This window comes from Pangasianodon hypophthalmus, chromosome 16 (assembly GCF_027358585.1).
Source record: "Pangasianodon hypophthalmus isolate fPanHyp1 chromosome 16, fPanHyp1.pri, whole genome shotgun sequence".
Taxonomy (NCBI): domain Eukaryota; kingdom Metazoa; phylum Chordata; class Actinopteri; order Siluriformes; family Pangasiidae; genus Pangasianodon; species Pangasianodon hypophthalmus.
In genome coordinates this window covers 4,805,212-4,821,899 of record NC_069725.1, presented here as the reverse complement: position 1 = coordinate 4,821,899, position 16,688 = coordinate 4,805,212, and the positions used below count along the sequence as shown (strand labels likewise).

General features: G+C 39.5%; 2 protein-coding genes across 8 annotated transcripts; one reads left to right on the top strand and one right to left on the bottom strand.

Moving 5' to 3' along the window:
• Window positions 1–2,257: 2,257 nt before the first annotated feature.
• mtfr2 (mitochondrial fission regulator 2) lies at window positions 2,258–10,914 on the bottom strand. 3 transcript variants are annotated; one of them, XM_026945121.3, is made up of 8 exons: window positions 10,803–10,914; window positions 10,297–10,516; window positions 10,079–10,183; window positions 8,915–9,039; window positions 8,328–8,545; window positions 7,270–7,561; window positions 4,679–4,862; window positions 2,258–3,017 (listed from the first exon to the last, which is right to left on the bottom strand). In XM_026945121.3, the coding sequence occupies exons 2-8, from the start codon at window positions 10,366–10,368 to the stop codon at window positions 2,928–2,930; spliced, it is 1,086 nt and encodes a 361-aa protein (XP_026800922.3). In that variant the 5' UTR covers window positions 10,369–10,516; window positions 10,803–10,914; the 3' UTR covers window positions 2,258–2,927. The 3 variants fall into 3 exon arrangements, with proteins under 3 accessions (XP_026800922.3, XP_026800921.3, XP_026800919.3); XM_026945120.3 differs by having other exon boundaries at window positions 10,799–10,913; XM_026945118.3 differs by having other exon boundaries at window positions 10,786–10,889.
• On the top strand, window positions 10,886–16,677 carry armc1l (armadillo repeat containing 1, like). 5 transcript variants are annotated; one of them, XM_026945123.3, is made up of 7 exons: window positions 10,886–11,004; window positions 13,493–13,657; window positions 13,790–13,881; window positions 14,015–14,204; window positions 14,653–14,769; window positions 14,907–14,981; window positions 15,983–16,677. In XM_026945123.3, the coding sequence occupies exons 1-7, from the start codon at window positions 10,939–10,941 to the stop codon at window positions 16,172–16,174; spliced, it is 897 nt and encodes a 298-aa protein (XP_026800924.1). In that variant the 5' UTR covers window positions 10,886–10,938; the 3' UTR covers window positions 16,175–16,677. The 5 variants fall into 5 exon arrangements, with proteins under 5 accessions (XP_026800924.1, XP_026800923.1, XP_034167637.1 ...); XM_026945122.3 differs by having other exon boundaries at window positions 10,896–11,004; window positions 13,490–13,657; XM_034311746.2 differs by lacking the exon at window positions 10,886–11,004 and adding an exon at window positions 11,025–11,599.
• Window positions 16,678–16,688: the final 11 nt, after the last annotated feature.

Sequence of the window (16,688 nt, the reverse complement as noted above, 5' to 3'; positions counted from 1 at the left end):
GAGAGAGAGAGAGAGAGAGAGGAGAGAGAGAGAGAGAGAGAGAGAGAGAGAGAGAGAGAGAGAGAGAGAGAGAGAGAGAGAGAGAGAGAGAGAGAGAGAGAGAGAGAGAGAGAGAGAGAGAGAGAGAGAGAGAATGAGAATACAGGTGCACTACTAAAGTTAAACACACATTATCAGCTAAGCAAAAACAGCAGACGTGAGCAGAACCCGAATCTTTAAATGGGAACATTCCATCACGTAGGCACTTCTGACCGGCTGACAACGCGAGAGACGGAGTAGAGGATTAATCAGATTTTAGTGTGTAACCATTTCCTGCCTTGGTACACCAGTACATCCTCTTCATGCTAACCTTTAGTGATTGGAAGGATGTGGTTTACAGAAACAAACAACACATGCCACACAATGAATTTATTCCATTACACCCCCAACCACACACAAACACACATACACAAATATATAAAGCACGAACACCTCAGCATGCCAAAGCTGATCAGTTCAGGGTCAATTACAGTGTGACACCTTTCTGAAGGTATTCTTGCCCCCAATAAAGTCTGTGATCAAATTTAGCTCAAATGTTGCCTGAACACTCGACCCAGTATTCTCCTTCAACCTAAGTGCAATTATGGCAAGAAGGTAAGAAGGGAAACAAAAGCTAATGACCTTCTAAATCCACAGTGAAAATGTTCAAAATAACACTACAGCTCTTGATGGTTGGCATTTTCAGTATCACTCTAACTTTGATTGATGGATTAAGTCTCAAATTAGAATAAATTTTGTGCATTTATTCAAGTCACAATCCAGTCTAGACACACAGCAGTAGGATTTAAAGTCACAACCACCTTTAAATATGGGGTCAGTTATTTTTCAGTCAAAATATATATTTCATATATATACAGCTTTAATGAAAAATATGTGCTCACAGCTTTGGGCCCTGTGTTCAAATAAAATTGTACAATATCCACAAAGATTTAAGACCAAAATATCACCCACTGCATGCACAGTGTCTTTCATAACTATTCACCCCCTTGAACTTTTCCAGATTTTGTAGTTACAATATGGAATTGAAATTGACTTATGAGTATGTGTAACAAATCGACACAAACCAGCCCATAATATTGAAGCTGGCAAAATTATCTACAAATAAAAACAAATAAAAAAAAAACATAAAAAACTGTGATTGCATGAGTTTTCACCTGCAATGGCGAGACACCCCTTAATTATTCCAGGTTGCCATCAGAAGTCACATAATTAGTTGGAGTCAACCTGTGTGCAATTAAAATGATCTCAGTATAATGACATGTTCCAAGAAGAATCACACCTAGACCTTTTGCCAGGAAAAATGGGCAAAATAGCAAATAAAAGGCTGATAGACACATATCCCAGATGTAGAGGTGTGAATCTCCCTCTTTCAGACAATATGATGCAATAGAAAAAACAATACAGTTTAAACAAAGCAGTGAGTCATTTCACAAGTGATCCAATACGATTCTTTTCAGCACTGATATGATTCAATTCATGCCCATTTCGGTATGATTCAGTTCAGTTTGTTGAGATTTCCTGCAGAGCTTTTATCGAAACCGGTGTAATTTTCAAACTTTTGATAGGGTCTCCGTCCTCTCTCCTCCTCTCTCTCTCCTCTCACACACACACACCACACACACACACACAACACACACAGTATTTTAGTTTTAACCATTTTCCTTTACAATTCCAAACTCGATCTGGGCTTTTGAACTGATGCAGCAGTATTGGAAACGGCCAGACTGATTTTCTGAATTGAATCAGTTTTGCAGCCAAAGGTGATTCTATAAAGTATTGACCGGGGGGGTTGAAAAAAGCACACAACCACGAGATTTTGTACTACCAAAATTGGGGGGAATCTTATTTAAGACATTTATTATTTATTTACTTATTATTTTTATATTATACTTTTCATTAAGGATGCCAATAATTCAGGAGTTCATTTGAAGCCATGTTCATGCTTACTATTGAGATAATAATTACAGGTACCTACTGAGATAATGATTACAGTTACAAGTAACTACTTAACTGGGCTACTGATGGGAAGGTCATGAGTACATATCCCAGCGCCACCAAGCTGCGACTGTTGGGTCCTTTAGCAAAACCCTTAACCTTCAACTGCTCGGTTGTATCTGCTCTCAATTATAAGTTGCTGTGGATAAGCCAAATGAGCAAAATATACCTGTAACTAAAAGTAAAGTATAAGAGCTGTAATGATGAGCACATTCAGGACAGATCAGAGAACTTGTTTATTTCTTTTTGTTCATTTTGAAAATGAGGTCATGGCCTGAAAGCTACACGGTACGAAATGGGTTAAAGGTACATCACAACTCAAATGAACATGATGGAGAAATGGATGAATAGATAGCTTTCCTGAATTTTGTTAAAATACATAATTCTTGCCTCCATGTGTCCACACACATGCACATCGTACATACACACACACAGATACTGCAAATTTGTTTCATATTTACACAAACATTTTGAAAGTAGCAATCACACAACAGTGAAAAAGCTACTTGTACTAAACAAGTGTTTCACATGGAGTAGTTGATGCTTTTCTGAAAAACCAAGAGACAGGCCAAGCAGTGCAAATACACAAATATAATAATAAAAAAAAAATCAAACAATAAAAAAACATTTAGATGTATTGCATATGAGAGGTCCATGAGGTATAGGCTTGACCTAAACTCATAACTGTTACCATCTGGCCTCTTATATTCACAGTTAACACTCAAACGCCAGTGTAAGAACTGCAGAACTGTATAAAAACAAATCAATCCACAGCCGAAAGTGATGAATAAAAAGGCAGCTCATTTGTCCTTCTAAGGAAGAAAAGTACCGTAAGACTGCGGGGGCTGAAAGAAAGTGAGAGCGAGAAAAATCTTCAAAGGACCTTCAGCAGACTATTTGACATCACACTGTTTCCTGTCTGACCCGCAGGTTAAAGGTGACAAATGGTTTCGCTCCTGACGGCGTCTCGTGAAGACTGGAACCTGTAAACAGACACAAATAAAGTCTCAAGACAAAATAATACATCACCATGTCTATATAATACACTTAGTGATCTCAAATAATATCTGGACTTGCAGCAGAACAGAAATAAGAACTGGAGTGAAACTGCGCCATCTCCTGGTAAGACTCAAATGCAAATTCATATCTACAAGTCAAAATTAAGACAACCTGCTGGTGTGTTCCCATCTTCTGCTCCAAACCACAACACGTACCCACATTAAAAAAGGTAGCATGACTCAATCACATTCAGCTTCCCCACAAAACTCAAACCTTCTACATAGTGTTGTGGCCTTTAAGGGGATCCCCTATAGGTCATATATTTAAACCTGCTTCTGCTCTGTTCCAGATTCACATCAGTCTGGGATAGATAAATTATTAAATTCTCAATTCTGACTGATCAGAAGGTGTTGATTCATTTTCTATAACAGCAGCTCTGACAGTAGTGTTAGCTTTAACACCTTCTAATATGTTATTTTTATTGTTAAAACTTACACTGGGACTTGTATTGCAGATGTTTCACATCAACAGATTTAAAACAAAAAAATGTGTAATTGTTAATATGATGATGTTTCTGTGAGGAGATTATTATTATTATTACTATTATTATTATTTCTTTTTTTTTATAGAAGGAGTCAGCACAAGCTGTAATTTTAAGTCCAACACGGGAAAGTCTTCAGGATGGAGGACTTTGCAGTAACATGACAAACTGTGTTTTTTTTTTTTTTTTTTTTTCCATTACTAACTTCAAGAGAGAAAAAAAAACCCAGAGTGGCTGTTGAGGGAATGATTGTAGCTGTTAGATACAGTCTGTAGCTGTTATAACTCTTTATAGATGTTCATAGGAATAAACTAGTTTCTAATGTAACTATAAATGGATAAAAATTATGTTGTGTTATTCTTTAATAAATAGAAAATTGTTAGCACTGGCAAACTGCTATTGTATAAAAGCAACAAAACCCTTCAGGATGTGCTGTTATTAGAAAATAATCAACTTCAGGCCACATCACACCACCCCTTTGTTGTTTTCTCCCAATATCAATAGGCTACAAATGCAGGAAAATTACTTTTTGATCATGCAACCCCAATATACTCTGGAATGGTGAAAACTGAGTGTTATGCTCAAGCTGTTCTTTCTACATTGTTCTACTTTCTATGGCTGCATTCCAATACAGTTTTAACGCACCCTTGTCGACTTCCCCTCACTATTTCCCCTTGGGGGAAATTCCCTTTGCCATCACATGGGCCAATCCAAAGCTTTCTTCAGCTTGTGAAGTTTGTTAAATGAGCACTTAAATACCCAAAAGATCGATTCAGAATTCAGATGCAATAACAGTATATTGGCAGATGAAGCTGCTCAAAAAAGTAAACAGGCCAATAAAATACTTAAAATCTTAAAAATAAACCAAGAAGATTTGATCTTCTGTAGCATTATCTGTACATGACTGCTTACTTTAGTCCTCTTTAAGGCTAATAAAAAAAGATTTAGTTATAAAAACATTGAAATGTCCATGATGATTATGCATTATCACATTTATTCTAAGTGTTCTGTAAATGAACCAGGAGTGTGGACATGCCCAGGTAATACTTTATCCCACAGTGCACCTGTTCAGTCCCTAGAAACACTGAGCTCAAAACATCTTACTCGGGGTGTGTCTGGGCTGCTGAACGGCGAGGGCTCGGCAGAGCGGTTCTCCTTATCAAACGAGTTGTTTCGCTGCCTGTGTGCAAACTTCCTCTTCAACGCTTCAGCAATAAGAGCAGCAGGATCCGTCGCACACACTGTCCCCTTACTCCCCTTTTTCCGTAGAGGTGTCCCTCCTGGAGACCTGAACACACCATCACAACACACACAGCTCAGGACATGCGTCAGGATACAGTCACATTGTTGACTATACGGTCATAACGTTCAAGCTCTTGCTGCTACAGTGAAGATGGAGATCTAGAATCCTGTCCTAGATACAAATTTTTCTTTCTTTTTTTTTTTTTGAAGGCTAAAGGAGGAGCATTCTGCCATATTTACATCCATAATATATTATTATTTCCTAATATTAACTACTTAATTTTTATTTCATAAAATAATGTTTTTAATAATGTCTTTGTACCTGACGATGGACTGTCCTTCCAAAAGCATTAACATTTCTTTTTGTCCTAGCAAGCTAACCAAAACTGGCTAACTTACATGAATTCCGACAGGACTTTTAAGTCATATTTACAAATATTCATAATCTTTACCGCTAAAGTTAATATGAGATAACCTGACAGGATTTTAGGCCATATATGTATTTTTTACTGCTAAAGCTAGCCTAGTAGCTACTATGAGGCAGCCTGATAGGATTTCTGAGAGGAATTTAAGTCATATTTATAAATATTTATAATTTGTACTGCTAAAGCTAGCCTAGTAGCTAATATGAGGTAACCTGACAAGATTTCTGAGAGGATTTTTGGTTGTATTTATAAGTATTCATAATTTTTACTGCTAAAGCTAGCCTAATAGCTAATATGAGGTATAGCCTAGCAGCTATTATGAGAGTAGCTACTATGACAGGATTCAAGTCTTTTTCCTAAATATCTAAAATGTTACCTGCTAATGCTAAAAACTAGCTAACAAAAGATACTCTAATAGGATATTTTAGTAAATGTTTTTCAATGCAGTTATAAAGCTACATTTACTGAAACGTATAAAGTGCATATTTTTTCCATATATCTGTACCACTTAAAATATACTCTTCTGACAAAAGAGCTATTTTTCAGGTTAATTTGCTTATAAAAAGCTACATTTAACTGCTTCAAGAACCTTGTAGAAACCCTGACAGAGGTTTACTTTGCACTGTGTGTTTATACAGAGTACAGCACTGAAACAGAAGTACCTGATAAGATTCACCAGAAGGTCAAGCAGTGTAATAGAAACGCTGTAAAACAGTAAGGGTTGCTTTCAAAATTTGGTATGCAGCCCTATACTGCATCTGAGACACTATATATAAACTGGTTTATAGTTATATATTGGATATTTGTTATGTTTTTGTTGTTTATGTTGACCATATTTAAATTATTTACAAAGGTGGACAAATTATAAAATTATTAGCTAGACCAGCAGGCGAGTAAAAGCTTGAATGCAGTGCCCACGCTTTGGTTGCCCAAAAACAATTGATGAGGCTAAAAAAGTGGTGGCTAATGCAATGTAATAATGTGTTTTCCAAGTAGTTAGCTAGATACAGGTAAGTGCATTAACTTCTCAACTGTGTAGCTGTAGCCTTTATAACATTTTTGATGCAACACATCATGTTTGTGACCTTGACAAAAAGTCAGCAAGTTGTTGGCCAGTTTCGCAGCTAAGAGTTGCACTATTCTCTCCTCACCTTGCATGTAAATATTAAAATATTAATGTCTAGCTACTGTGTTTATTTTCTGTTGTTTTCGACCATTAGGTAAATGTGTGAGCTTTGTACTGGCCTTTATTTTGCTTCGTTTGTCAAGGTTTCCACATTCCTGCGTGTTCCTGATTTTGAAAAGATTATCTGTCATCTGTGCACACTAATTAATATACAGTACCCCAAAAAAACTGTACTAAAATCAACCACACCCCGGCTGATGTGTATAGTACAGTAGGCAGTTGGATTCAGCACGGGTAACTTGTGCTGCAGTTACAACATCGCGGTACATCCCACATTGAAGCACTATGCATTTAAACATTGCTACACACGTTTGTTTTGCAAAAGTCAGTAAGGAGTAGCGATTTTTCTTTCTCTAGTTGTTGAACCTATTTATCTGCCAGGCAACTACAAATGACATTATAATTTTCTGGACATGAAATCGGCTTGTCACTGGCACCCAGGCTACTAATTTGCCCACCCATGACTTAGCCCAAAGTAGAGACAGAGAACATCATTTTAGATGATATCACAGATATCGAGATCATATCATTTTAAAGATACAACATCCAATGGATTGCCCTGTTTACATTTTTCAGGCCTGTAAATAAGCTCCACCTGAGTTAGAACAAAGTCGGTCACAAAGCTGTGCCTTATTTAAAGTCAACTCATGGAGCATTTGTAATTTTTAGAGGATTCTGGATTAGTAGGAAGAAGAAAATGAGCATTTTCTTTGCAATTGCAATTTGACACGCAGGCAGCAGGGGGCTCTAAAAATCACAATCTGTCTCTTTAACTGAGATCTGAATTGCGGATTTAACAGAGAAAGAGCACTGAAGTGGTAATGTCATGAGTGTAGGTGTACCTCTCCACAGTGCGAAGTTTAACCTGGCTCATATCCTTCAGGACCTCTAGCATGGAAGGAACTGCAGCTGGTGAGGCCTCATACACTCCAGCTTTATCCTTCCTTGCTACCTGCCTCTGTCTAATCACGTCCATCACAGAGACCTGCTCCGTGCCGACCCCAGGAGGCGGAGGAGGGGGTGGAGGAGGTGGAGGTGGAGGAGGTGGGGGCGCTGCGAAAGGAGTCGAGGTAAGAACAGGAGCAGGAAAAAATAAACATGGAGTGGCGGGATTGTTCGGTAGGGGACCATCCGCTGGAATAAAAAGAAAAAGTGCAGTATTGCATAAATACAAAGTGAGTATTTACACACTAATCCATTTATCCAAGAGGCTAATAGTTCTGGTACATGTAAAACTCAATCAGGTCTTAGATGAGTATTGGGACTACTTTTTAGAAAAACTGTTAAAGATGATGACAAACGTTTGTGTAGCTTCATAAAGGCTAAGCTACATTAGAGCAAGAATAAAATTTTAAATTGTTATTTGCTTAAAAGTGTTCAGTCACTGCATATTATTATTGCACAGTGTGACCTCTTTATTGTGTTGAATTTTATGGTGTTGAAATTAAGACTGAGTATTGCAAAATCTTCAGTTTAGGAAACATTACAGTATTGAAATACTGCAGTACAAATAGGATAAAAACTGGACTATGTCAATAGGTCTCTCTGAAGTGGAATTTTAAGTAAAGTGAAGTGACTTGTGGCCAAGTATGGTGACCCATACTAGTAATTTGTGCTCTGCATTTAACCCATCCAAGTGCACACACACAAAGGCATACAAACATCATGAGAAATGATAATGTGTGTGTAACAAACTCCACAGACGGGCAAGGAGGAGGCGGGAACCAAATGAACCCATGACGCGCGTGCATCTCTCTCCCTCAGCGTCTCCAGCCGCTCTTTTATCCCTCTCCCCCACCGATTAGCCAACTCAGTGCCAGGCGTACGTCCTCACAGCCTGGCCCCTCCCTCCTGCTCATCACAGTGTGCTACTTTAATTCATGTGTGATTGGGTGGTTACCTGTTGGAGTGGTGACGATCATCGCAATCTGAGCTCGTAATTTCAGTAACTCAGCCTCCAGTGCTTGGATCTTCTCGAGGGCCTCTGGTTGTGTGCGTGATGCCTGTGCTGTGTGTAATTTCTGTTCACGCGGGGCTGCAGGAACAGGCCGTACACATACAGGTGCTGTAGTTTCAGAGCCATGCAGCCATCCATGCTTCCTCAGTGGGACAGAATTCCTGCAACAGCAGTCATATGATTCTGTGAGGAAATCTCTTGCAATGGAACAAACAATGTCATTTACGGCAAGCATGTAATATATTGGACATGTTTTTATGAAAAACATTAAACTCACAGCTCCATTCAAACACTAAAGGACCAGATGTCTAACATCTGGCTGTTGGCTGATTATCTGCATTTGGGGTAATTGGAAGTTTGTGTACATGTGATTTTTCCCTGAACCACACTGATAAGCCCAAACTGGTTCAAATCTGTTACAACATAACACCCCACTGTTTCCTTCCTATAAATTCCCCAACTGTAGCTGACTTTATAGTGAAGCATCAAAAACAACCTGAAGTATAAAACTCTTTTTCCCCTCCATCTACCTGAACATGGTGAAGCTGTCTCCTTCGTCCTCGGCCACCCATAACACATCCGCTAGCGACGGAATGGCAGGAACATCCACTGACACTTCAATGTGACCGTGTCTCCTGAGCGGCTGTAAAGGAACCTGACCAGACAGAGGGGAGCAGAAAGGGCAGTCATTAAAGGTTTCATTTCATCAAAGGTCTTTATAAAAAAAGACACCAAATCAATACATTACTAAAAGTGGCCAGAAGTGTTTCTATTAAAGTCTTTTTAATATATTAGAAAGTGAAGAAGTACTGAATATCTGCAATATTGGTTTTATTATCCAAGCACTTACTCAAGATGAATGAATGAATGAATGAATGAATACACTAATCGATAACATTCATTCATTCATCTTCAGTAAGCACTTTATCCTGGCTAGGGTGGCAATGGAGATCTTATCCAGAGATTATCCTGGGAATATACCCTGGATGTGATGCCATTCCATCACAAGGCACCATGCACACATGCATTTACACACTCATTCGCACCTAAGGGTAATTTAGTGTCACCGATCCACCTGCTGGCTTGTTTTTGGGAGGTGGGAGGAAATCCATGAAGACCTGGGTAGCGCATGCAGAGAAAATCTGCATAGAGAGTAACCCAAGCTCAGGATCGAACTGGAGCTGAGGCTTTCTCGGCTGACACATTATATGGCGAAAAGTATGTGCACACCTGACCATTACACTCATATCTTCCCAAACTGTTGTCACAAAGTAGGAAGCACAAATTGCTTAGAATGTCTTTGTATGCTACAGCATAAAAATTTCCCTTCCCTGGAACTAAGGGGTCCAAATCTGTTCCAGCATGACACTGCCCCTGTGCACAAAGCGAGTTCCATGAAGACATGGTTCGCGTGGAAGAACTCGAGTGACCCGCTCACAGCCCTGACTGAATGAGCACAAATACCCACGGTCACATTGCAAACTCTAGTGGAAAGCCTTTCCAGAAGTCTGGAGGATATTATAACAACAAAGGAGGACTAAATCGGAAATGGGATGTTCAAAAAGCACATGCAGGTGTAACTGGTCAGGTTTACACATACTTATGACCATATAGTGTATCTCAATAACAAATATACTGTGCAGCACTAATAATCTCAACACTGTATAGTCAGATCAATAAACATGTTACTGTACCTGGAAATGGAGCCGAGGATAAGGTGTCAGCGGGAGATTTGTTCCAATCATGCGGACGATGCTGCGATATTGTCCACACAAAGTGCTCTCCCAAACTGGGACCAGCTGCAATTAAGCAAATGGAGCTTTCAGCACATTAGAGAAGATGACAATCCATTTCCAGTTATTTTGAAGAAACAACTCAACTGGAGATGATTCAAAAGGATTTGTCCTCTCACCATGTCTTGGGGAACCCCAAAATATTCCAGGACACATCTCATCAAATGGACGAGGTCTTCAAGCAAAGACATGATCAGTATGACTATGATCACTGTGATCTGAGATCACTGTGATCCGAGTGGAAGAGTCAGCAGGATTCCTGCAGTGATCAGTGTTGAATTAAAGCTGGATTCCTACACGTGGTGCAGGAGGATCAAATAAACGGCAAGGCTTTCAATTCTAAAATAAGGAACATTAAAAACCATACACAACATTAACAACACGCTAGGACCAACATTACTGCTAGGACCAATACACAACACCTGATCAGAGTTAAACGGAAGTGACTTTTGCAAAGCAATCGCTCATACACTGCAAAATATATAATCTAATCAAATATGCATTAAGGCATTGCTTATATTATACACATACATCCGACATACAGAACGTCTAAATAACAAAATGTGTAAAATATATATAAATACATAACAATTCATAATCGACATCACCTCTCAAACTTACTCACGCGTACATGCTGTGCTGGAGAACTCAAATAAAGCTGTTTCGAGCAAAGAGGCATCTGATTGGACGATACAAAGCTACCTTTGCATCCAGCCAATCACAGCGACCTATCTAGCTTGGTGCAAGCAGCATGTCGACCAATGGCGTTGTGTGAAAACGAGTGCGAAATTTGTATTTGCGGTCAACGAGGCTGTGTCAGAGCACCGGTAAGGGTTTTAAATTTAAGGACGTTAATTACTATATTGAGCACAAAATAAAGCGGATTTAGCTAATTCGAAGTTAAGTAAACGGTGTCATATGGTTAAGCAGTGTATAGAAATCAAATGACGCGATTTAAGCCTGTTTAAAACAGCTCGGTTGTTAGCATTGTTGCTAGCGCGAGCTGATGTTGCCGTCTTGGGGTCTCGAGCTCGGCTAACTCGGTTTAGCTCAGGTTTTTCTAACGGCTCGGTGATATTAGCAGCAAACTTTAACCCATTTTAGTTGCCATTTATAGCCTATGTACAAGACACTAAGCAGTTACAAAGACAAAACAGTTTAAGTGGGTTATATAGGTATCAAGTGGAGTTGTTTTTTTATGAAACAACCATCCCGTTAGTTAGCAGGTTGGCTAATGCTAGTTAGATGGCTACATTAGCCTGGACAAAAGGAGCTGCTAGAAAATGGAGGACAGGACAGCTGTGCTACATGAATATATTAGTATGATTTAGCATTTACACAAACGTTCAGTTCTTTATTCTCGACTTCTGTTTTTTACCTCGCAAACCTTTAAAATCGTCGACTGACTGTCAAGTCTGAGATGTAAGTATGGAATTTAATGGACAGATGTTTTGGAAACAGCATCCTCAGTTATCAGACCCTTCTAAATGTCCTAAATCTTATTTTAGACATTTTTAGACATTACCCCTGGTGATATCATCCATCTCAGGTGATTTGATCCCTCACTGATCACTCACACTCCGTTCAGTTTTAATCTCTTTATATATTGCTTTTAACATTAGACATTTACACAAAGCAGTTTTACAGAAATCAGGATGTAGATTTATACATTATATGACCAAAAGTATGTGGACACCTGACCATCACACCCATATGTGGTTCTTCCCCAGACTGTTGCCACAAAGTTGGAAGCACACAGCTGTCTAGAGTGTCTTTGTATGCTGTAGCGTTACAGTTTCCCTTCATTGGAACCAAGAGGTACAAACCTGTTCCAGCATGACAATGCCCCTGTGCACAAATCGAGCTCCATGAAGACATAGTGTGCCAAGGTTGGAGTGGAAGAACTTGAGTGTCCTGTACAGATCCCTGACCTCAACCCCACTGAACACCTTTGGGATGAACTGGAACACTGACTGCACCCCAGACCTCCTCACCAACATCAGTGCCTGATCTCACTGATGCTCTTGTGTCTGAATGAACACAAATCCCCACAGCCACGCTCCAAACTCTAGTGGAAACCAATCCCAGAAGAGTGGAGCTTATTATAACAGCAAAGCAGGGACTAAACCTGGAATGGGATGTTCAACAAGCACATATGGGTGTGATGGTCAGGTGTCCACAAACTTTTGGCTGTATAGCATATTCAGTTTCCTAATGAGGAAGCCAGAGGCAACAGTGGTTAGGAAAAACTCCTTTATCTGACATGAGGAAGAAACTTTGAGAGGAACTAGACTCAAAAGCGAACCCATCCTCTCCTTTTGTTTATAACATGCCATTTGCACATGTCACAGGCACTTTATTGCCACCCTAGCTCATTGTCTCTTGCACTTAACACCTAATGTGACTTGCTGTTTTGCACTTCTTGTTAGATGCCAACTGTGTTTCTTTGGCTTTGTACTTGTACTCTGCTCAATGACAGTAAAGTTGAATCTAATCTAATCCTGGATTATAACTCATTACAGTGTATATATAAAAAGATGTTCAGTACGTTTATGTTTATATTGTGAATAAGAATCCTGGGATGAGCAGAGGAGAGTCTTTATGATTACAGCAGCAGCTCGTAGGTGCAAATCTACAGTATCCAGATGAGATTATCCACTGAAGCAAGGGTAAGACTTGGGCACAAGCGGTTTTTAGGAAGTGCAAATCTTTAGGGTGTCCATGTTGGACCATCCACAGCAGCTGAAAGTGAGTCAGAAATGCAGAAGTAGAGTATCAGGAGGAGTCAGGCAGTTCTGGAGGGTGAGAGGAGTGCACAAGGGTGCATGTGATGTTCCTGACATCTAATCACACGTGGTCTGATGGATTCAAGACGCATGAAAATTTTCACTGTCTCTTAACTTATTTAATGTGGATGTTTATACCATGTGTGATCGTTATAAATGAGAAAGGACTGAACAAGTATAATTAGAAGGCTAAACATGCAGAGTCTGGAAATATTCAAGTGAGGCTTTTAGACAAGAATTTATTTTAAAAAAATTGTCACTGTGTTAAGCCTTGAATTCTGCACAGTGTTGCTATAAAGAGAAATTGTCCTGCTTAGTATTATTAGGACAAGTATTCAAGTGGCAATTAAAATAGTAACCTTACTTACTGAGCTGTCCTACTGATTTATTAAATTTTATAAGCAGCTAGTGTGCATCTTTAGTAAAAAAAAATAAATACATAAATAGACCACTCAGAGTCTAAATGTGACTGTTTTATCTGAGAAATGTTTGTATTGTTTCAAATCTGGTCTGCTCTCTGATCTAGCAGATAGCCAGCAAGATGATGGACGCAATGTCAGTAGTGACCCAGCTGAGGGATCTGGCGTCTGAGCCTCAGAATCGGGAGGCTATAGCAAAAGACGAGGGCTGTTTACCTGGTCTTGTGTTGTTCCTAGACCACAAAGACCCTCAAGTAGTGTTTGCTGCTCTGCAGGTATGAACTACAGTAATGCATCATGAACAGGGAATGTATGAAATACCCCAGTTACCCCAGTCAGGGCATGTGTGTTGAAAGCTTTGTGGTGAAAAATACATGTTGTGACTTTTTAATGTGCCATGTCTTCAGACCCTGAGATACCTGGCAGAATCATCTGAAAACATCTGCTCCATGAGGAATGAGCTAGGCATGCTGGTGAGCCTGGAGATTCTGATGGAAAAGTAAGTCTCAGTTCTGCTGTTGCTCACTGAGTAGATGCTCACTGTTTTTTTTTTTTTTTTTTTTTTTGGTTTTTTTTTTTTTTAATATAAATTCTGGCTGGTTTGCTGGTACCATTTTCATTCTTTCATGTAGGAGTGGACTGAGTACTGACATCACAGAACTTGCTAAAGAGGTGTATGAAGTACTGAGTGCTCCGGTGAGGATGGAAACTCCTAGAACTCCTGTGCAACCGATGAGGAGAAATAAACCTCAATTCTTCATTAACAGTTCCAATAAAAAGGCCAAAACAGTCACGCTGCATATACAGGGTTTGGACGGGACGGTAAGTGTGTCGATGTAAGTCTGTGCATGTGTTGTTATGGATTTAGTACTGCAGTCTCTTCACAACTGGCACAAATTGCAAAAACTGATGTTAATGAAATGCGGAGAGGAGTACCGCAAATTGTGAAAGGGAAAAAATTAAATCTGCTGATGCACTTGCATGAGTGCCACACACAGCCGTGTCAGTGTCACTGCTGTGCTGAGAATGGTGCATTACTGAAATAACATCTGGCCAGAGGTGATCCTCTTCATTGTTTGACGAGGGACAATGTGGCTACATCCTCTATACCTCTATATTTATAAAGTACGTGAACAAATGTTCTCATTTTAGATATTAATATGTTGTCACATAAGTATAGATCTAATACACAATGAAATAAGGCTAAAACAAGGCTGCAGGTTTAAGTATGCAGCATTCTTAGTTTTGTGTGTGATGTATAACTGCACAGGATCAGCGAGGTGTGTGTGAAGAGGCTCTTCTGAAGGTTAAAGGAGTCATCAGCTTCACTTTCCAGATGGCTGTGAAGAGATGCACCGTGCGTGTGCGGGCAGACCTGCCCACTGAGGTAGAGCTTCTATTTCATCCACTTCTCAATTACCCATAGTTGAAATCGATCCTCTATTTATCAGATCATGTGTGTGTTCCTCTTTAAACCTGCGTAAGTTCAGTAAGACAATAAAGTGCACGTTGTCTCCTATTCAGAGTCTGGCATCAGCCATTGCTGCCACTAAAGTGCTTTCAGCTCAGCAGGTGGTGAAGAATGAGAGTGGAGAGGAGGTAAGTGCTGTGGGTCTGATGACCTGTGTGCTCTGTCCTGCAGCAAGGCACACACTAGAGCAAGGTTTCTCAACTTGAAAATGACTTTAGTTACCATGACTGTAGTTCAGAAACCCTGCACTAGAATGTAACATAACACTTGTGCCTGAATTCTAAACTTTTGTATTGGATCAAATAATGTAAAGATTTAATAATAAATCTTATGTAGACTTTTGTCCTTTTTGAAGTTGTTTCGTGATATCATTCCAACAGAGGTGCCAACATTGAAGATTTAGCTGTAGCATTTATGATTTTTGACCCCTTGCCTGCTGCTTTTTCAGCTAAAGCAGTGATCGGACCAAACACACCTGAAATTTGGCCAGCGGAAAAACTAAATCAGTGCAGTAGAAAGGATGTGAAAGCAAGTAGGTGGGACTGTTTTGTCCCCAACTTAGTCCCAAATTTGGTCATTTTGTAATTCCCACCCAATAGCCAGTCCTTCCCTATCAATCTATAGCTATCGGCCGGGGAGGGTGAGGGCTAATGTGCTTCCTCCAAGACGCGTGAAACCAGTCACTACATCTTTTTGAACTGCTGCATCGCAGGGCAGTGTGAATTGGAGGAAAGTGCTATCTGACCTCTTTTGCATACATGAGCTCACAGATGCCTGTGATTGGCTTGATTCACTGTGATTGATGGGAGAGAGAGAGAAAGAGAGAGAGAGAGAGAGAATGCCATCCCTCCCACCCAGAGAGCGTTGGTAATTTTGCTCTCTAGGCTGTGACATAGTTGGAATTCAGATTCTCAATCTTTTGCTTCACTGTTTTCATAGCTGTCCCAGCCACTGAACAATGCCAGAGTTTTTGTGGTAAAATTCTTCCATTTTATTGTTAAGTGTTGGTACTTCTGTTCCAATGATTTACATATATCCTTATTTAACAGTTAAAAAAAATGATGAACACCAAATATTTGCTCTTAACGTATGACCGATAACTGACCTTGTTCGATCCTGCTGGCTGCAGGTTCTTTTACCTCTCAGCACGACAGACACACACATAGAGGAGAATCACCACCTGCCAAATTATCTACCAGAAGACGAGAGTCCTGAGAAGGAGACAGACCGCGCCGTGTCCCGCACCGCTGCCAAACAGGATTCCAGTGGGAGCTGGCTGAGCTCAGCGGCCAGCTTTCTTACCAAAACTTTCTACTGGTGAAGCTTTGGGCTTTAACGCATGTAAATTACTGTACCACACAAGGACCACAGAGAAAGAAAAGGACTCTTATAATGCAGTTTTCTGAGTGAACAAGCATACTGCTTGATGTCAGATATACATTTTCACACCTTTTTTTTTTTTATGTAACATTTCAGAAATGATTTTTGTCTGTTGTGCCTCTTTTTGTATTTGTATATGTTATTTCTATTTGACAGGTTATCTTGACCTGTTGTGTAAATACATGCCTGTGGACTTATTTTAAATTCATTTTTTTAAGTGTCTCATTTCAAGACAATAGTTAGTCCAATAATAAAATGATACATTGACTGCAATTAAAACAGATTTTGGTTTAGGATGTAAAATCGCCCGAATTTCTGAAAGTGGTTTGCTGTTTTTGTTGGTGCTGTTCCTGCAGTAATCAGTACTCTGCACTGTACGGTTCTACAACCCATCCATTTTAAATTGGTTGTTTTTTTGTTTTTGTTTTTTTTTTTGTTTTTTTTGTTTTTGTTTT

Excerpts from the sequence above, each read along its gene's own strand:
- mtfr2 (XM_026945121.3), bottom strand. The coding sequence starts at position 10,368 with ATGTCTTTGCTTGAAGACCTCGTCCATTTGATGAGATGTGTCCTGGAA. Across the intron at positions 10,184-10,296 it reads TTGGGGTTCCCCAAGACATG|CTGGTCCCAGTTTGGGAGAG; the intron begins GTGAGAGGACAA and ends GCTTAATTGCAG. Across the intron at positions 9,040-10,078 it reads ATCCTCGGCTCCATTTCCAG|GTTCCTTTACAGCCGCTCAG; the intron begins GTACAGTAACAT and ends CTGTCTGGTCAG.
- armc1l (XM_026945122.3), top strand. The coding sequence starts at position 10,939 with ATGGCGTTGTGTGAAAACGAGTGCGAAATTTGTATTTGCGGTCAACGA. Across the intron at positions 13,882-14,014 it reads CTGGAGATTCTGATGGAAAA|GAGTGGACTGAGTACTGACA; the intron begins GTAAGTCTCAGT and ends TCTTTCATGTAG. Across the intron at positions 14,982-15,982 it reads AGAATGAGAGTGGAGAGGAG|GTTCTTTTACCTCTCAGCAC; the intron begins GTAAGTGCTGTG and ends TGCTGGCTGCAG.